This window comes from Eulemur rufifrons, chromosome 7 (assembly GCF_041146395.1).
Source record: "Eulemur rufifrons isolate Redbay chromosome 7, OSU_ERuf_1, whole genome shotgun sequence".
Lineage (NCBI taxonomy): Eukaryota > Metazoa > Chordata > Mammalia > Primates > Lemuridae > Eulemur > Eulemur rufifrons.
Genome location: NC_090989.1, coordinates 190,425,087 through 190,446,428, shown reverse-complemented (window position 1 = coordinate 190,446,428; position 21,342 = coordinate 190,425,087). Strand labels below are relative to the sequence as shown.

Sequence of the window (21,342 nt, the reverse complement as noted above, 5' to 3'; positions counted from 1 at the left end):
TTTGGAGGCAGGCAGGTCCGAGCTCCACTTTTTTTTTTTTTTTTTGAGATGGGTCTCGCTCTGTTGTCTGGGCTAGAGTGCAGTGGCTCTCTGCAACCTTGAATTTCTAGGCTCAAGTGATCCTCCTGCTTCAGCCTCCCAAGTAGCTAGGACTACAGGCGCACACCACCATGCCTGGCTAATTTTTTTTCTATTTTTTTGTAGAGATGGGTCTCGCCATGTTGGTCAGGCTGGTCTCGAACTCCTGGCCTCAAGTGATCCTCACCCCTCCGCCTCCCAAACTGCTAGGATTACAGGTGTGAGCCGCTGTGCCCGGCCTCCCAGCTCCACTTTTGACAAAGTATGATTTGGGGCAAATTGTTTAACCTTTTGAAGTTTTACTTTTGTCATTTCTAAAATAATTTAATAGTTTTTGCCTCATAAAGTTCTTGTGAGAATCAAAGGAGATAATGCATGTAAAGTGATTAGCACAGGCCTGGCACTTAATAGATGCATAATAACTTTTTTTTGTTTAACAATTACACTGGGGAAAGTTTGAGATATGCTTTAGCCGAAGGTAGAGATGGAGCTCTTTATTTCGAGGCAGAGTCTTGCTCTGTCGCCCTGGGTAGAGTGCAGTGGCATGCATCATCAAAGCTCACTGCGGACTCCAACTCCTAGGCTCAAGCTATCCTCTTGTCTCAGCCTCCCAAGTAGCTGGGACTACAGGCATGTGCTACGATGCCTGGCTAATTTTTCTATTTTTAGTAGAGATGGGGGTCTCATTCTTGGGTCGGGGGTCTCAGCTCAGGCTGGTCTTGAGCTCACACAGTCAAGCAATTCTTCCACCTCGGCCTCCCAGAGTGCTAGGATTATGGGCGTGAGATGGAGTCTTATAACTTAGTGCCTTGATTGCTTCTTGAAACTGAAGGCTTAGTCAACTAGTCATCCTCAGAAGCTAAAATTCTGTTAAATGGACACTAGGTGTCAGTATTCACTCCTTTTTTTTGAGATTTCTTGAGAAACTTGTCTGCTTAGTTCAAAGAATAAGGTTGAGTATTTATTGCTCTTGTATTTCAGTCCTTTGATAGTTTTGTTGAACGTTTATTTTTTATAATGACTACATTTCCTATCATTATACAACTTTATCTTCCTTTTTACTAAAGACTCAACTCAGCTATTGCTGTTTTTTTAAGTATATTTCATCATTTACCTGAGTGGTAGAGAGGTGCTTAACTTGTTTAGGTCTTTTATATCCCATTAGGAAACCCTGAAAACTACATCCAGTAGCTTTACATCTAGTGGAAGAAGCCTCACAGCTTGAGCCCTTTCTCGGAAGTCTGCCTAAGGCAATAGTAGCTGCTTTTTCTATGCTCTTGTGTACATCTACATTTAATGAGTAGATATTTGTACCAACTCTACCATTAATCAGTGAAAATAATCTTTTCCTTATGCAGTCCCTATTCATTACACTTCGCAAAAGACATCCCTGCAGCCAGATATAAAAACTATAGTGGTAGATTTATAGCAAAGAGGATCTTTATAATCTTCCCTTTTGATGTCCTGTGTTATAGCTTGGTTATTCTCAGATGTCTTTCGTAGATTGCAGTGTTTATCCCAACTCAGTGTTTCCACTGAAAACTGAACTTTTCTATTTTCCCTTCTACAACAAAAACTTTATAATTGTTTCTGTGAAATGATAATTTATTTGACTTACCAGTTAATATTTATGTAGGTCTTATATTTTGCAAAGTGCATAGCATAAGTTATCTTTAATTTTCACAATAACACTCTGTGAGACAGTAGTTGATTCCCATTTTAAGATGAGGAAAGAGATTCAAATGTGACTTACCAAAGATTACAAAGTTAGTAGGTGACTTAGTTCTAATTCAAATACTAGTCTTCTGATTCCACGGGGTATGCTCTTTTTATTGAAACTTAGTGACTTACATAAAATGTTTTATTTTTATTGCTAATCGCTGAGTGTTAACATTGAACAATTAACTTTTTTTTTTTTTTTTTTAAAGGAAGAGAAACCAGTTCATCTGTGGCTGTATATTTAGGATGTTACTTATTTCTTTGCAGTCTTCCCGAGGGCTGTTTGTTGAAGAAACTTCTGAAGAAGGAAACTCTGTACCTGCCTCACAAAGGTGAGATTATATGTTGCCATGGGTCTGAATTTTCCTCTGATGGTGCCAGCGTAAGGGAGATGAACCATGTGAGTGACACTTGCCAGCAAACTTTTAGCTCTTTTATAAGTGAAGACTAAGAGAAATCATCATTATTTCCAAGTTCTCAAATATGCATCTTATAGAAGCCCAGAATATCAGGGCTGGAAGAGATCTTAGAGATCCTCTTGTCCAGTCTGGCTATCTTGACATAAATCTCATTTACGTTATTCCTGAAAAGTGGTCACATCTACTGCTCTCTTAACTTACTTCTCTAGCTTTCTGTGCCAATTTGAAGGCTCTAGAATGATTTCTTTATGGTCCTTGTGTTCTTCCTATCCCCTTTTTCCTTTTGTTCCTTCTGCTTTTGCTTATTTTATCTGCATATCCAAACTGTATACATCTTTTAAGTTTACTCTTAAGATTTACATTCTCTTCTGTTATAGGAACAGAAAAAAAAAAAAAAGATTTACATTCTCTTAGAAGCCTTTATATTCAGGCCACACAGAACCTGTGTCACTCTCACTCTGCTCTTTGCCCCTTTTAATCTGTTTGTATCTTATCTCTCCCATAAAGGATAGTAGTTGCATTACCTCCTCCATTCTTGCTGATTGATTATGGGGTTACCTTCTAAGTCTTCTTGCTTTAATAATAAGTCATGGTTGATTATAAACTACACTGTTAACTGGATCAGGCTTCCAGTCATTTTCTTCCTTTATCTGGTAGTTGAGTTTTGAGAATTTCTCAAGAGTTTAATTTTGTATTGAGTGACTGTTATCTATCTCCCATATGGGAATTGAGACCCAGTTATCATTTGCGGTAATCTAGGTGGTGTTCTTTCTTAGGATTTTGGCTAACAGTACTAGGTATTTCTTCCTGGGCTGAAGAATATGGCTTTGGTTTGATTCTCCTGCTGTTAAGACAGTTTTGGAAGTAGTTTTAACTGGAGTAGGCCTTCTGCTCCCTGTAGGCCTCTCTGCTTTATTGTGATGAGCCTTGTGCAGAGCAGATGTAGATTTTAATAAATGATTATATGCTTTGTCACCAGGAGAGAGTTGGAATTGCAGGCAATGTGGTTTGACTTCAAATTGATTAGCCCATTTTATAAACGTTAGAAAATTGTTTTGTGATGGACCCTTTGAATAGAGCCCTAATGTTACATGCAGAGTAAACTGTCTGGCTTGGGTTTATAACAAATGCTATGAGATGTTTTATTTAGAGAGAGAAATCACTTGTGGTTTCCTATCAGGATTTAGTTATTTATCATGAGTCAGTGGTAGCTGTTCTCTCTGTGGTTCTTGGTTGATGTGAGGATTTGTGTTTTTAAGCATCCTCTTGCATACTTGGTCAAACTAATCGTAAAGCTTTGTGAAGCATGAGGGGGCTAGCTCAGATGCTCAGATCTCTCAGCCATGTGTTCCTGTTTTAGAAAGAGATTGCAGGCAGGAAAAACCAGAAGGTTGGATAAGGGGACTCATTCATAATTAAGTTTTTCTTAGAAGAGATATTCAACTTGTGTGGGCAGATTTTTGCTGTAGGGCAGTTTGGAATTGTATTTTTCTTTTGTTTCTGTTGCTTGTAAAGCTATATTTTGAGATAAAGAGGAAATTTAACTGTAAGGCGAGGGAAAAACTAGTGTATTGTCAGAAGAATCTCCGTGTCTTGTGAGTTTACAAATCTCTAGCCTTCAGAAGACTGAGAGATGGAGGCTATAAAAATACCTTTGACATCCTTATATTGGAGTGGAGTTTTCGTCTTCTGTGATGTTCACAGACTGTTCTTACCCTTTAACCTTTCTTTGTGAAACCTCCAAAAGGGAGTTTCTTTTCATTCACTGAGTTCAGTGGAACCGAAGTTATAAGCATGTTTATTTTGCCTGTTTCTGGCCTGGAGTTTTCACTACTGATTCCTTGCTTTCCTGTTGTGCTTTTGTGCTATTAGACAACAGGTATCAGATTACCTGTGGCTTTGTGAATGACTCACCATTGTTTTTGGTCCTCTGTTCTGATTTATTTTACTGGGAATTCACTTGGGGTTTGATTCTTTTTCAGCATTGCTGCTTTGACCAGTAAGAGAAGCTCAGTCCTTACACCGGAGAGTTCTGCAGAAGAAATCACTGTTTGTCCTGGTAAGCACCCCACTGTGATTTTGCTGAATATCTGATACCTAGCTATTTACATTTTCATGGCTATTAATTTTTCTCTGACTGTTCAAACCCACTCTCAGGAGGCTTATGTGTGATTGATATGTGTATGTATGTATTTCCATACACATGTATATACATATACATGACATACACGTGTCTTTATTTTTTATTTTTATTTTTTCTAGAAAAAACAGGAAAGAACACACATGTATTTTTAACGGACATTGGCTTTGATTCTCAACCTTTTCTATTCTTAGGGGTAATTTAGTTTTTTTTTTTTTTTTTTTTTTTTTGAGACAGAGTGTCGCTTTGTTGCCCTGGCTAGAGTGAGTGCCATGGCGTCAGCCTAGCTCACAGCAACCTCAAACTCCTGGGCTTAAGCAATCCTACTGCCTCAGCCTCCCGAGTAGCTGGGACTACAGGCATGCGCCACCATGCCCGGCTAATTTTTTCTATATATATTTTAGTTTGCCAGATAATTTCTTTCTATTTTTAGTAAAGACGGGGTCTTGCTCTTGCTCAGGCTGGTCTCAAACTCCTGACCTTGAGCGATCCACCCGCCTCGGCCTCCCAGAGTGCTAGGATTACAGGCGTGAGCCACCGCGCCCGGCCAGTAATTTAGTTTTGAAGTTAACATGACTCTTTTGTTGTTTGTTTACCAACCATATCAGAGGTGACAGCAAACCATCAGGAATAGCACTTAGTTAACTATACATTCAAAAACTTTTACTGGTTAGTTTTTACATTGCCATTCATTGGGGTCTTATTGCATAAGGGGTCCAGAAATTGAATTTTGTGCACGGTTCCGTCATTGACTTATATTTAATCTTAGACAAGTTTGCTTATTGTTAATTGTAGAGATTAAAAGATGTGTACCTTGCTTTAGGTAGAAGAGATGCTCATTAAGAGTTGTACCTTAGGCCTGGCTTGGTGGCTCATGTTTGTAATCCCAGCACTTTGAGGGGCCGAGGTGGGAGGATTGGTTGAGGCCAGGAGTTTGAGATCAGCCTGGCTAATACAGAGAGACCAAAAAAACAAAAAACAAAAAACAAAAACTTGTACATGGATGGATTTAGATGTACAAAATAATTTTAAATGAACTAAGATACCTACTATTTAAAGGAACTCTTGAGTTGAATCATTATATAATATGAAGCATTATTTTGTGATATGAACTAATTGCTAAGGAGTTTGTCTTATCTTATATTTTCTTTTTTGGCTTCTCTAAAGGTGAATGGAACCCGTTGTATTTGTCGTTAACCTCATTCATACGAGATTGAGAGACTTGCTACTAATGTTTAAACTCCTTGGACAGCAAGGAGTTTACAGATATTACTATAAGTCCTATCTGGTTTTCCCACAGGTCTCATATAGGTTGTCAGGGTTAGAGATACTCAGTTTTTTATTTTGATTTCTTTCAGTTTTTTTCCACAGAGACTCAAACTTAGTTTACATGTAATCTAGGAAAGTCCTGCAAATATTTTTAAATATGAATATTTGACAGACTATCATAAAGATCTTTATTTTTAAAATTTAACTATGTTGGTTTTTATTGAAAGTGGTTCCTTAATTCATTGAAGTATATTTGGATTTCATTGATACCCTAATGATACCCACTAAGAGACCCGCTACCAAGTGCTCTGATTTTGGCAGGAGCACTCAAGAATGCTGTGCTATCTTTGTGAAAAGAAAGCAGTACCTTCTTTATGTTTGGGACTACTGACTTATGCCATTCTTCTGGGAATTCACTCTGTCTGTTCAGGATGATGACATGTGATGTCACCATGGTATCTCACTGGAGGGACCTGCAAATATATTGATCTTGAAAGCCCTAGTTAACGAGAGAGGGAAAAGCGAGCCCTTCATGGCCGAGGTTAGATAGCTTTTATGATCATGACTTGCTGTCATTAACTTGCTAATTAAGTCCAACTGTTTGCTGACATAAACCACTTCTAAATGAGACTGTAAAAGGTTTCATTACATTAATGTTCCTTTTGCTAAGAACGTATAACTACTTCTCTATGAAGTCAAACTTCTGAGTTTCTTTTTAAATTTATAATTTCAAAGTTATTTTATAAGTTGTGTGAAAAAATTTGTTCGAAATGGGTGAAGCACAGATTGAGTGTAGTAGTCTATGTTTCCTATTCCCTTTCATCTCATATTTCTGACAGTTTCAGGGGTCTGATATTCAAAATTATATATTTTTAGTGTTACTTTGTTGACGAAGCAGGATTACAGCCTTATGGCCACATTGTACATGCTACTGGCAGCGTTTGTTTTGGAGGAGCTTATACCCTCTTAAGTTGTTACTATAGTTTCACATCTTAGCCATTCACAGAAAGCTAATTGAAGACTTTTTATTATTACAGTAGGCCAAACAGTGAGTGCTTTTGATTTTTGAACACACTGAATGTCTTTTGATAATACCTTTCAGGGAAAGTTGACAAAGAAGATTTTGAAGTTTATGCTCTAGAAGCCTTTTTCCAACAAGGTGGTGTGTGTGTGTGTGTGTCCAGTTTTTGAAAAATTGTGATGTATTAAAATATACTTAATTCTAGAAATGTATTTAATCCTTCTTTGATGATTCAGAAGATATTTAAGAATCTTGCAGGTGCTTTATTTGCCCAACGTTGACCATTCATTATATTTGTGAAGCACGGAAGTTAGTAGGTACAATGTGAGACAGTAGGGAATTTACTGGATTTGCATTCTGAGATGAAATTTCTTGTCTTAGTTTGGGCTGCTATAACAAAATACAATAGATTGGATAGCTTTTCAGAAATTTATTTCTCACAGTTCTGGAGGATAGGAAGTCCAAGATCAAGGAGTCGGTAGATTCTGTTTTTGGTGAGAGCCTGTTTCCTGGCTCATAGATGGCACCTTCTTACTGTGTCCTCATGCAGCAGAATGAGAGTGAGAGAGCTCTCTGGGGTGGTCCCTTTTATAAGGGCACTAATCCCATTCTTGAGGGCTCTACCCTTATGACCCAATTACCTCCACAAAGCCTCACTTCCTAGTACAATCACATTGGGGGTTAGGATTTCAACATACAAAGTTTGGGAGGGACACAAACATTCAGTCTGTAACACTTTTTCCAGATTTGTTATTTTTTGATATGTAATTACTGTTCTTTTTTTTTTTTTTTTTTTTTTTTTTTTTTGAGACAGAGTGTCGCTTTGTTGCCCAGGCTAGAGTGAGTGCCGTGGCGTCAGCCTAGCTCACAGCAACCTCAAACGCCTGAGCTTAAGCAATCCTACTGCCTCAGCCTCCCGAGTAGCTGGGACTACAGGCATGCGCCACCATGCCCGGCTATTTTTTTTTTCTATATATATTTTAGTTGGCCAGATAATTTCTTTCTATTTTTAGTAGAGACGAGGTCTCGCTCATTGCTCAGGCTGGTCTCGAACTCCTGACCTTGAGCGATCCACCCGCCTCGGCCTCCCAGAGTGCTAGGATTACAGGCGTGAGCCACCGCGCCCGGCCTACTGTTCTTTTTTTAAGTGATAGGTGTTTGGGGCAGAGGCTGGTAAAAAATGAAGACTAGATTGCAAATATTTTAGATTCTGTGATCCATGCAGTCTGTTGAAACTACACAGCTCTTCCATTTTAGTGCAAAAACAGCCATAGACAATATGTAGAAGAATGCATGTGACTGCGTTCCAATAAAACCTTACTTACAAAAACAGCCAACTGGATAGAATTGGCCCATGAGCTATATATAGTTTTCTGGCCCCTGAACTAGACTACAAGGGACTCCGCCTTATATCTCCATATTACTAGTAGCTAGTACAATGTGTAGGACTTGTTCAATTAATAGATGCTGCTTAAAGAACATATTAAAGAAAGATATCTTTGTCTACAATGTATATTCTATTTCTAATTTCTGTTTTCATCAATCATATCTTTAACCTCAGTACTAACATTGGAAGGTTTTTGTTTTCTGTCAAAGTTAATATACTTTAAAGCTAGAACTACATAAGTCAGTGGATCAACTGGTGCGTGGATAAACAAATTGTGATATATCCATACAGTGGAATACCACTCAGCAGTAAAAAGTATGAACTATCTAATATGTGTACCAACATGGGTACATCTCAGATACATTGTACTAAGTGAAAGAAGCTGGACACAAAAGACAATACACTGTGTGATTGCATTTATATGACATCCTAAAAAAAGCAAAAATACAGAAACATAAAGTAGATTGCTCATTTAAAGGAGTCCCTTGCAGTGACCAAAGTAGTAGGAGATTGACTGCAGAGAGATACTTTTTGGTGTGCTGGAAAAATGTTTTATATCTTGATTATGGTGGTGGTTAATCTGTATTAACGGCACAATGTATAAATGGTATACATTTGTCAAAATTTATCAAACTGTATACTGAGAATTGGTAAATTCTGTTATATATAAATTATGTCTCAGTAAAGCTTTAAGAAGGAACAAACTAGATCTACATTGCCACTGCAGCATTATTATACCCTGAGCTTTAGGGAAAATAGGTGTTTTTTTTTTGACTATGAAAACACAAAAAATTAATGAGATTTTAATTTTTTTTTAATTACAGAGACACAGCTAAGTTCCCCTGAAATTTTTGACCCTGAAAGAGAAGTCTCTGCAGGTAGCAGAGAGACCTCGGATGAAGTAAGAATAATAATGGCAGATAAGGAGGTAAATATTCTCCTCTATAATTTTTCTCAGTGGTTTCTTTCTGCTGTTTGTCCTCTCTCTGGTGCAATATTGACATTGGCTGAAAAGATTTAGGTGGCAGAGGGTTTTAACTTTTGGAACACTTATCTCAGGGAGAGATTCTTATAGTTAAGATGAGTTTAGCACTGTTTCTAAAAATAACAGTAACCATTTCTTGAGTCCTTTTGTATGTATTATTATTTCTATTACACATGGGGAAACCAAAGCTTAGGATCTTAAAGTAATTTGCTCTAATTCATACTGTTAATAATGGTAGAACAAGAATTTGAATACAGGTTTGAACCCAAAGTTCTAGGGCATTTTCCATTATATACCAATAAGTAACAGAGATGAAAAATCTTGGAAAAAATTACTATATTTATGGTATGATGTGAACATAACTTTCAGCCCTAATTTGTAGATGTGATCAGAAATGCAAAGTAAAGATAGCTGCATGATAAAACAAGCAGTTCTCTATTTACATCATTACCTTTCCTAACTTCACATATCTGGCAATATCCATAAAGCCGATGGATACATGTTCATATTTCTGATTAAGATTCTTAGTGTGTATTTTTCATGTTGAGTCTGACAAAACAATTTACCCAGAATTCTTTTAAAGAATTTAAAATCTGGCCAGGTGCGGTGGCTCACGCCTATAATCCTAGCACTCTGGTAGGCCAAGGCAAGAGAATCACTTGAGCTCAGGAGTTCAAGACTAGCCTGAGGAAGAGCAGACCCCGTCTCTATAAAAACTAGAAAAACTAGCTGGGCCTGGTGGTGCACACCTGTAGTCCCAGCTACTGGGGAGGCCAAGGCAGGAGGATCACTTGAGCCCAGGAGTTTGAGGTTGCAGTGAGGTATGATGACACCACTGCACTTCACCCAGGATGACAGAGCGAGACTCTGTCTCAAAAAAAAAGAAAGAATTTAAAATCTTTTAAAATCTGTTGTTGTGAAAAGCAGCCTGAGAATTAAATGAATTCTTCTGTGGAAATAAAAATTTTGGTTGCATTTGTGTGTACTGTCATCCTGTGCACTTTATAAAAGAAGCTTAATTCTCCTATTCCTGTTTATACTCTAGGTTTTTTTGAAAACAGTTTTTATAGAAGTTAGATTCCCTCCCTAGTCTCTGCACTGCAGGTAACTGGGTAGAAATTCTGCTTTCATGAATCGTGCACACTGCCTGGTTCTCTGGAACCTGATTTTTCACAACTGACAGACCAAGATTTCCTGATGCCAGTGGTGGTAGGAAAGATGATGGCCCTCCCTGCAGCAGAGCAGCAGAGCAACTGAGGACAGATCCTGCTAGATAATGTCAAAATGGCCTCTGGGTCCTTTTCTCAGAGAGGAAACAATCTTTTAAATGGGAATGGAGAAACAGTGTTATTAACGTAGTCATCTTAACATACAGAAGAAGCCCTATAAGCCTTTAGTTAGTTAATTCAAGGCTGATTTCTTACTCATCCGTGACTGCAAAGAGACTATTCTTTTTTTGGATCAAAGATCATGAACCCTATTTGGAATTTATAGTGGACATGTCTGCACTACTACACATCAAATAGATGGAATTATATAGCTTTTCTCATAATGAATGTCCTCTTTTCAGTGTTGCTATTTGCTGATATCTGTGGTTGTCCCTAAATGGTCTTAGAAGTTTCTATTAAAAGAAGTTAGTGATGCTATATTTTTTAAGTCATTGATCACTTAATAATTACAAGTCACTTATTAGAAAGACAGAATTGAATATTTTGTGTGCACAAAGATAGTATTGTAAAGGGTGTGGAATCTTGCCCTTGGAATTTGTGTAGAGGGTCATTTGTCCTAAAATTTGTTTATTGAAAAGGGGGTATGGTATAGTGCAAGGAGCTTGTGAATTGGAATTAGAAGATATGGCTTTAAATCCCAGCCCCACCACTTTGTGATGTTGGGCAAATTAATTGTTTTATTTATTTATTAGGTAGATACTTAGTTTGTATACTTTATGCTAGTCATTGTTTTAGACTCTTAAGATGCAAAGATAAATAATAATAAGAAAATAATAAGAAAAATAGTCCTTGCCAGGGTCCTGGTAAGGGAGGAGATAGACATATGAACGGATAATTATAACTATAATGTGGTCTGATGAATGTAATGATAGATTCCTAGGGCATTAGGTAAGTACAGAAGAGGAATGCTTTTCTGAATTTCAGTTCTTCAAATGTAAAATGGAGGCAAAAATACCCATTTTACTGGGGTGATCTGCAGATTAAATTAGATAAAGAATATAAGACATGTAGCAGAAATTTGTCACAAGTAAAAGCATGCATATGGAAACAGTTATTATTTTACTGCTTTGTAAATGTATTGTGGCTGTTCAGTTATATTAGCTTACTAATGACAGAATTGCTCAACAGTATTTGAGGTATTTGGAATACCCATGGCAGAACTGTAGTCCCTCTTGATTTGATTTCCTGAAGTAGTCAGGTTTCCTTGGATTTTCCAGGTTTTCTGAATATCTTGCCTAGAGTTTCCCTTAATTGGAGGTTCAGATAGATATTCTGTTCTCAGAAGAGTTAATAGAAGTTATTCAGAGTCATACAGCTAGTTTAGCCATGAAGTTTTTAAATAAACTGTTAATAGTCCTTTGGTAAGAGGAGAAAGATCTAAACAGAGAGCTTCCTAAGCCATATATAACTATACATAACTCGGGGGGGGGGGTGGTTAGTGATTTGCAGGACATGCTTTTATTTTTACTAGGTTCATTTCTTGAGGTGACGTTTCTTTTGAGGTCTGAAGGTAAGGACCAGCCCTTTAAGAGATCAAGAGTCAATGTCCAAGTACTTTTTTTGAGAAATAGCTGTATAGTATTTTAAAAGAAGTAGAAGTTTTACAGAGACCAAATCCCATGGTCCTAATAAAAGCTGCTCTGCTTATATTTTTTCCCCTTGAGGTTCCTCCATAGTAGTTAATATTTAAATAGACCTTTTAATGATGATGGGGAAAAATATCTTGTTTTAATATAAAAATGTTCAGAAACCTTCTGGGTTGCCTATGAATAGTTGTTGGAAGTGGTCTCATATTCACAGTAAGACAATAATAGACAAACTACTCCCTCTTGAACACATTAATAGCTGAAAGTACATTCTGTGCATTTTATAGAGCTGGTGATGAATACAAAGGAATATAGTATTGAGTGTGAGCACCAGTGACATTTGTGTTATATAACATTTCTGTGCTTAGTGAACTTTAGAATGCCAAATAATTGCTCATTTGCCACTAACTTTTAGTAATTCAAGACTACTTGCAAATTTTTGGGTATATTGATTTTCCCCCTTCTGCTCAAATAGCTTTGCTATTTTTCAAGCTTTATAACTTATAAGATTTATAAACAGTGGAACCTGGATTTGTGAGAAGCTCAGTGACTAAACTTGGAATAAATAGTGCCTAGAACTTCCAGACCCACTTGACTCTCCCCACCTCTTAGAAAAGAATAATAGAACCAGATAATCTCCCAATACCTGGTACGATCAGCTTTTAGAAAGTAAGTGAAAGGAAGGCTTTTTACTTCTGCCACAACATGGTAGAATGGAATTACTAAAGGTTTTGATGCCAAACAGGCCTGGCCTTGAGTCTAGATTGTCCACTTACTAACTTTGTGACCAGCAGGTTACTTTGCCTTTCCAAGCTTCAATTTCCCCTTCCATAATGCTGGAGCTAGAGACACCTCTGTCCAGTTGGGTTGTTGTGGGGAATGAATATGGAAATTGCTTCTCAAAGCCTCGCGTGCTGTAAGAACTCAACCCGTTAGTTCCTTTTTCATCTTTTTAGTTTTTCCCTTTTAGAGTATGTGTTTTTAGTAAAAGGCAGGTGTGTTGAAATCAGAACATTTTATGGCAGTAACAGAAACTGTTTTACTTTGACTTGGTATTTAAATGGCCTGTTTGTCTCTCTGCTGGATCACATAAGCAGTAGGTTTTAGGGATAGCCTAAATGGAGAGACCAAACTCCCCCCCCCAAAAAAAACCCCAAAACCCCAGTTGACGCCGAAGTCAAATTATCTACCTATTGCAGTTTTGGTCCTATTTTATTCTCATATCAGAAGAGAGTTGCCCCCCCCACCCCCAGTAGTAAGGTGCAGTGACAGCCCAAGTGTTCCTTGCTCTTAAATGGAAGCAGTAGCAGGACAGTTTCGCATTGATTGGATAGGACATCCTGTCCTTTGAAGTAAGTGTTAGGCAGTAGTGCTGCAGGGCTCACGCATAGTGTTGAATTAGTCACCGCAGAGTTCTTGGCTCTGACCAACCTGTACAGGTAAAACTGCCTCTAAGAGGCACTGGCAACTATAGGAGAAATGATGACCATAAACCACTGAGAGGAATAAGACAGATAAGGTTTAAGAGTGGCTTCAGTGAATTGATTGTCTTAACTAAGACTTCTTTGAGCCTTCTTAAATATTTGGGTCTTAGTTTCCTCTCTCAATCCCATAAGTCACAAATAAAACACAATAGGTGTATGTCTTATGGGTCTAAGCACAGACTTAAGTTCTTTTTGAGACAGGGTCTTGCTCTGTTGCCGTGGCTGGAGTGCAGTGGCGTGATCATAGCTCACCACAGCCTCAAACTTGTGGGCTCAAGTGATCCTCTTACCTCAGTCCCCCGAGTAGTTAGGACTACAGGCATGTGCCACCATGCCTGGCTAATTTTTCTTATTTTTTTTGTAAGACTATGTTGCCCAGGCTGGTCTCTAACTCCTTGCCTCAAGTGATCCTCCCACCTCAGCCTCCCAAAGTGCTAGGATTACATGCATGAGCCACCACACCTGGTCCTTAAGTTTTAAATCCCAGTTGTGCTGCTTTTGGCCTAGGGGTCTTTTGTTTTCTAACTCCTTATGCCTTAAAGTCAGTTATAAGGATCACAGTCCTTTGATGAGGTTGAAAAAGCTGTTGATGGCCGGGCACGGTGGCTCACGCCTGTAATCCTAGCACTCTGGGAGGCCGAGGCGGGTGGATCGCTCGAGGTCAGGAGTTCGAGACCAGCCTGAGCAAGAGCAAGACCCCGTCTCTACTAAAAATAGAACGAAATTATATGGCCAACTAAAAATATATAGAGAAAAAATTAGCCGGGCATGGTGGTGCATGTCTGTAGTCCCAGCCACTCGGGAGGCTGAGGCAGTAGGATCGCTTAAGCCCAGGAGTTTGAGGTTGCTGTGAGCTAGGCTGACGCCACGGCACTCACTCTAGCCTGGGCGACAGAGTGAGACTCTGTCTCAAAAAAAAAAAAAAAAAAGAAAAAGAAAAAGCTGTTGATATACAAAATGTGAAACATAGCAGACACAGCACACAGATGCAACGAGGACTGTGTCTTACAATGTGTAGAGATCACATGCCCTCAAGTTTTGCAGCTAGATAGTCCTTGGTTTGAATTTCCTTTCTGCCACTTATTCTGACTTTGCGTAAGTTGCTTCACTGTTTTTGGACAACACTTTTTTCATGTGTTAAAAAGGGTGTGTTAATACCTTTGTAAGATTGTGAGGATTAAAGGAGTAATACATGCAGAATGTACATAGTACATAGTTGGCAGGCACTGAATAAATATTAACTCTACTAGTAGTATCTCTCAATCTTTAACCCCGAATTTGGTAAACTTATTGGTATTGTCTCTTTGAAAGTAAGTGAAATATGGGATGGAATCTCTTGCAGTTCTTGGGGGAAAAGGTATTTTATAAACTAAGGCTGTTACAATTGCCGTTTATCATGTTCTTCAGGTTGGTAACAAGGAAGAAGATGCAAAGAAGAAAGTATCTGTTTCTACCTTCTCATCCAGTACCCAGGTATCCTGCCCACTCTGTGACCAAGCCTTCCCACCCACAAAGATTGAGCGACATGCTATGTACTGCAATGGTCTGAAAGGGCAAGATACAGGTAAAGACTCATCAGGGCAGCCAAACTCTTACTCTTCTTTGTATGGTGTACAAGTCCAGTGTGATAAAATGCAGGGAAAAACAGACAGCTATTCTTCAAAGTTAAAGTTATTGTTGTTTTTGTTTTTTTCTATCCAGTTAATTTTCTAATACTTTCCTGTTCTTTATTACTTTTGGCAGGTATATTATCTTGTTACTGTACCTCAGGAGGAGGGGAAAGGGAAATCTTTCACCTTTTAATGTTTCAATTTGTTCTTTGCCATAGGTAGGCCAAAAATCAGTACTAGGCAAAATGGACCTTGCATTTCAACTTATGTAAATATTGAGACTCTTGTGGAACTTGAGGAACTAAATTCTAGAGTTGCCCATTTTTTATTCAAAATAAATCCCTTGTGGGATTTTTTTATAGAAATTCTACCTAGAAACAGTTAGCAGCTGAAAAATATCCTTAATTACCTTCATGTCCTATACGTCTCTGCTGAGTTACCCTGGAGCTGTTGGTTTGTCTAAGAGTATACCAAAAGCCATAATTTTGGTACAGTATGAGATATTGATCAAGAAAATCTTCTTGTTAATCACAGCCCTTGAAGTACCACCTCTGATTTGGCCTTTCTGTCTGATTTCAAACTCTAAATATGATAGTGTCAGCACAGCTTTCTGTGGTCCGACATGCTGAATGTAAACCTTAGGTGATTGGAAATGGTCCAGTGTTCCTCTCAATGCTACTTGATTACCATAACTTAGATGTATTTAAATCTGACATTGTATAATTGTGAAGTATTTTATAAATTAAGATTGCCAGAGAAGAAAGGCACATGTTATTTAATTTTCTTGAGGTAATATGCTTTTTAGTTATTAAATAAGGAAGTACCTAAACTTGTAATTTAATAAATTTTTTGATTTTTCCGATTATAAAATAGGACATTGTTCATTGTTATAATATGGCTTTTCCATGATGGACACTACCTGATGGATGGAATACATTTTTATGCATCACTGATTTGGAGTTTGATCATAAGACTTGCTTTAGCCAATGGAATGTCAGCAGACTTGACATGAGAAGAAACTAAGTGTGCTTGGGTGTTTGGCCAGGCTCTGTGTTTGCACTGTTTGCCAGGAAAAGCGTGTGTCCCAGGAGGTTACTGCCCCTTTACCTCAAACCCTAGACTAAGACACATGGAGTGGACCTGAGCCTGTCTTTCAGGACCTTCACCTGCAACCAAGGTTAGATGACCTATAGCCTGAGGCAGAGCTGCTCCAGCAGATGTGAATTGAAAAAAAAAAAAAAAAAAGATGTCATATAGAATATTTGAATAAAAAAAAAGAAAAAAAAAAATAATGGCTTACATTTATTGAATACTTAAAATTAGGCATTATTTACGTAAATGAGACCATGCTAAATATGTACAAGGGCTGTCCGGAAAGTATCCAGCCATTATTAATATAACGAGAATGGTTACATGGCTGTATACTTTCGGACAGCCCTCATATACGTGTAGATTATTCTGCAACTTGCCTTTTTTTTTTTTTTTTTAACAGTAAATTTAGATCTTTCTAAATGTACAGATTTTTTTTTTTACATAGCTGAGATTGGACTGTATATAGAATTTTACATTCTGCTTTTTCTATTTATAGCATAAATTTTCCCCCATGTCGCTAAAAGTTAATTTGTAAAAAATATCTTTAATGCCTACCTAAGATCCTATAATCTGGATTGCCTCCATTCACTTAACTGTTAACATATTTGGAATGCTCCAAGTTACTGTGTTATAATTATATGGCACTGAGCCTCTTATGCCTAAAGTTGTCACTGTATTTTGAGGTTATTTCTCAAGAATATGTTCTTAGTACTGGGTAGTAGTAAGAAAAGATAGGCTCTAGAGTCCAGTCAATTTGAAGTTGAGTCCTACCTCTCTCATTTACTGGTGTGTGACCCTGTGCTAGTTTCTAAGCTTCCCTTTATGTATCTGTCAAATAATAGCATTTACCTTATTCATTTTTTGTGAGGTTCTCTAAGGAAAGTGATTAGCACACAATATAAGAACTATTAGCTCTGTTATCACTCTCAATAGTGAAATTATTAGGTTGAAGATTTTTAAAAGTCTTTATGTCTAGCATACATATAATACATAAATACATAAATACAATGCAAGTTGAGGCTGGTGGCTCTTGCCTGTAATCCCAGCAGTTTGGGATGATCATTGATGCCAGGAGTTCAAGACCCACCTGCCTGGGCAACATAGTGAGACCCCATCTCTGCAAAAAATGGAAAAAAAAAAAAATTAGCTGGGTATGGTGGCATGCCTGTAGTTCTAAGCTACTCAAGAGGCTGAGGCGGGAGGATTGCTTGAGCCCAGGAGTTCAAGGTTGCAGTGAGTTATGATGTTGCTTCTGCACTCCAGCCAGGGTGATAGAGTAAGACCCTGTCTCAAAAAAAAAAAAAAAAACCAGAACAAAAAGTTAAGGACTTAAATATGGCCATCAACTCCTTTTAATGGAAGAGTACTGAAGAACTGGAATCTAGATGCAATTTTAATTTGACACAGTTCTTTAGTCTGATTTGTTAGCTCAGAGTTCTAGTGACTAAAGGAATTCTGGGGCTGAGCATTTGGTGACCAGAAAGAGAAGAGACTATGTTGTCTGTCTTACCAAGCACATGCACATGGCTGGTATTAGTTATCTAAGTTTATAATTTACTCAGCATTGAGGTCCAGAAATAGATGAGTTTGAGAAACTGAATATCCCTTTGAGTGAATAGGTAACCTCCTTCAGATCAGAATTATCAGGTGAGGAGTAATATAGGGTAGCTTTTACTGACATCTCCCATACTGAACTCTGCCAGTTTGTGCTTAAACAGAAAGCTTTGGCATACATTACTGTCAGATATCTTTCAGCTACATGATATTTGCTTTAAAGACTGTTCTTCCTTACTGGAGTTTGGTGGGGGAAGTCACCAACTCACAGCCCCAAATACTTGCTGTTGAAATTGGCTTGGGCTTGTTTTTTAATTTTCTCAAACCAAATGCAGACTTATTTCACCAGAACCAGGTTATTCAGGTGGGCAGTGTAGACTGAGTCTTACCGTCATCATCCATTCAGAGAGGATGTTTCAGGTTCTCCTTATTCCATTGGGTCCAGGGTCAATGACCCTGTATAATACTGCTCAATTGGATTTATATTCGGAGTCTTGCAGAATTTCAGATATGATAGAGGCAAATGTGTTTTTGTTATAATAGGAAGTCCTTATATTTTTGGCAGCATGTATCTTGTAGCTTTGATCCAAATGTCTCAGACCTTCATCTGAAGATGTCTGCTATATCCTGAATGACAGTCACACTTTCTTTTTCCTAGGGAAAATTTATTATAAAAACTAGTTTAGAAATATAATAAAGACAAATCTAGAATACAGTCATATGTTGCTTAATGATGGGGATATGTTCCAAGAAATGTGTCATTAGGTAGTTTCATCATTGTGCAAACATTATAGAGTGTACTTACACAAACCTAGATGGTCATAGCCTACTGCACACCTAGGCCATATGATAGTCTGTTGCTCCTGGGCAATAAACCTGCACAGCATATTACTGTACTGAATAGTGTAGGCAATTGTAGGCAATTTTAAGTATTTGTGTATCTAAACATATCTAAACACAGAAAAGGTACTGTAAAAATATGGTATTATAATTTTATGGGACCACCATTGCAAATGCAGTCCATCATTGTCCAAAATATTGTTAATGTGGCGTATAACTCTACTACATCCTTCTTTTTAATGTCAACTTGTCTACCTAGAACAAGAAATTTGATTCCTTTCTACCACCTATTACTTTCTGTTTACCTTTAATTCATCCAAATATTTATGGATGAATTTATTTTTTAAATGGTGATAGGCCTTATGAGGCTTACTAAAAAAGTTTAAGACAAGATTTCTGCCATCCAGGAGCTTTACATTCTCATTAGGAAAATAAGCATTTACTTAAGAAATTAATTATAAAGTGACACAAAGTGAATGTATACCCAAGTAAATGTCCCTAACAAGTAGAATGTGAGAGAGGATTGCCGCAGTGAATAGGGATGATATCCCAGAGAAGGTAGGCTTAGCCTGGGCTTTGAAGGCTGGATAGGTTTTGGATAAACTCATAGGAATATAGGGGGCCCTTTGCCCTCCTATGTGTTTAGATAATATAGGAAGCAAAGGAAACAACCACTACACAACAGCTTCCTCTTAATCTTACTAGTAGTGTTTGTTAACCTAAATCACCCTCTGTGTGGACATTTTAGGCCCTGTGAGAGAGAATCTGGATCATGGAGTCCTCGCTGGAACCATACCACTCTCTGGTTACTCCTCTACTTTCCTGGGAACAGAGTTCAGGGGTGTAAGTGGGTTGTGGGAATAGTTAGAGGAATTATGTGAAGCACCTACTAGTGTTCCTGGCGTATAGTAGCTGCTCAGTAAGTTTGATCTCTTTATTTGGTTTCCTCACCAGCTTTCATGCCCTGCCCCCTGCTTCCTTGAGAGAGACAGAAGTTAGTGATTGTTCTGGTTCCTCTGAGCTTTATGACTGGAGACAGAAGCCCAGGCTCCCAGCCTAATTTTTAAATCTTTGCTAAAAGGGAGCCTTTCCTAGTATGAAAGAGAAGGAGTTAACTCTTCTTGAAGACACATAACCCAGGCTGGGAGACCATTAACCCAGTGCCTAAGGGGTGGAGTAAGAGAGGACTTAACTCCCAGGGTTATATCTAGTTTTCCACTCCTTCCTGCTTTCCCCTGAAGCTGATCCTAGACATGCTTGGTTTGGCTGTGTAAAAGAAATAGTAATTAGAGTCATTTACATGAAGTGTCTACCACTTATGCCTAGTTACCATGCAGCACAGTAACAATTATGCATATCATTAAATATGTGTCTGATTAACTTTGCTGTAAGTTTTATTTGATTATGATACCACACTCTGGTTAAGTTGGCTCAGTCTGTTGCTCAATGATATGGCTCTCTATTCAGAACTATGAAAAATTAGAAGGAGTGTTCTTTTGAAGGCATTGTTTGTGGGGATCAGATTCACTAAGTTGATCTACATTAGAACAAAGGCCTTTGCGTTTGCTCTCTGGAAAATGTATTTGAGACTACTCTTATTGAAACACCTAGGAAGAATAAAACTCTCCATTTATTCATTCAGTAAATATTTGTTAAGTACCTACCATATACCAGATGCAATGAACAGAATATATTAATACAGTGAACAGAATATAAGGCCCTGATCTCTTGGAGCTTACATTCTAGTAGTGGGAGGCAGACAATAAAAAAATAAATATACAATATGTCAAGTGTTGATATTTTGGAGAAAAAAATAAAGCTGAGGAAGAGGGGAATAGGGAATACTGTGGTCAGGAGGTTGCAGTTTAAAATAGGTGGTCAGGGAAGGTCCCATTAAGAAGATAACATTTGAGCAGGGACCTAAAGGAAGCAAGGGAAATAGCCACTACACCACGTAGCAGAGGGAATAATCTAAGAGGATTTTGAGGTGGGGAGGAGAGAGTGTTATGGGTAGAGGGAACAGTTAACATAAAGACCCTGAGATGTGAATAGGCTTGAGTGAGGCTGGATTGTACTAAGTGAAGGAGAGACAAACAATGAGACCAGAGGAGACAGGGAGGCAGATCACAGGCCTCTTAGGCCATAATAAGGACTTTGGCTTTTCCTCTGAAAAAGGGAGGAACCATTGGAGGGATTTGAACAAAGCATTAATATTTAAGCAAAGGATCACTCTGGCTGCTAGTGGATAGTAGATTATTGAGGTGGGGAACAAGGGTCGAAGCTGAGAGAACAGAGTCAATGTTTTATTTCTGGCAGTATAATAGAGTGGGAGAAACATAGGTATCGAAACTAGGCAGATCTGAACTTAAATATCAGCTGTAATATTTGCTAGTTGGGTAATATTTGACACGTTACCTTAACCTCTTTCAGGATCAGTTTCCTCATTTATAAAATTAGTCTGGCAGTATCAGGATTGTCATGAGAATCATGGATACTTTGTAAAGTTTCTAACACTGTGCTTAGCATGTAACAGGTATTCAATAATTGGTAGCTGCTATTATTATTGACCGTTTTTTTCCTGTCTGTGTAGTCTTCCTGAGGTCTGTGTTTCTGTGTGCTAATAAATAAAGAAAGGAAAAGGCATCAACCAGGCAGAACTAAGGGAAAGATGAAATGCAAGGCATAAGAGTAAAAGGAATAAGAATAAGTTAGTGAGAAACAGGTCATAGGAGAGTTAGGGATGCTGAAGACATTAACTGTATATACTTTGTGTCTAGATAGAGGGTCGTGGCTTAGAGTCAGTGTACTGCCAGAAGTGGATGTTTTCTTGAGGGATATCTGCTGGAAAAATAAAGGTGGGTCGGTAAGGAGAGGGAGGGATCCTTCTTATAAATATGCCTGAGAGCTAACAGAGAAGGACTCAGGCCTA

At 38.1% G+C, this 21,342-nt stretch overlaps 1 protein-coding gene across 1 annotated transcript in view; it reads left to right on the top strand.

Moving 5' to 3' along the window:
• UIMC1 (ubiquitin interaction motif containing 1) overlaps positions 1 to 21,342 on the top strand; it is a 109,236-nt gene that overhangs the window by 58,540 nt on the left and 29,354 nt on the right. Inside the window, exons 7-10 of the mRNA XM_069476161.1 lie at positions 2,065 to 2,129; positions 4,199 to 4,275; positions 8,858 to 8,961; positions 14,725 to 14,881. Coding sequence (XP_069332262.1) covers positions 2,065 to 2,129; positions 4,199 to 4,275; positions 8,858 to 8,961; positions 14,725 to 14,881 — 403 coding nt within the window. The remainder of the gene's footprint in view (positions 1 to 2,064; positions 2,130 to 4,198; positions 4,276 to 8,857; positions 8,962 to 14,724; positions 14,882 to 21,342) is intronic.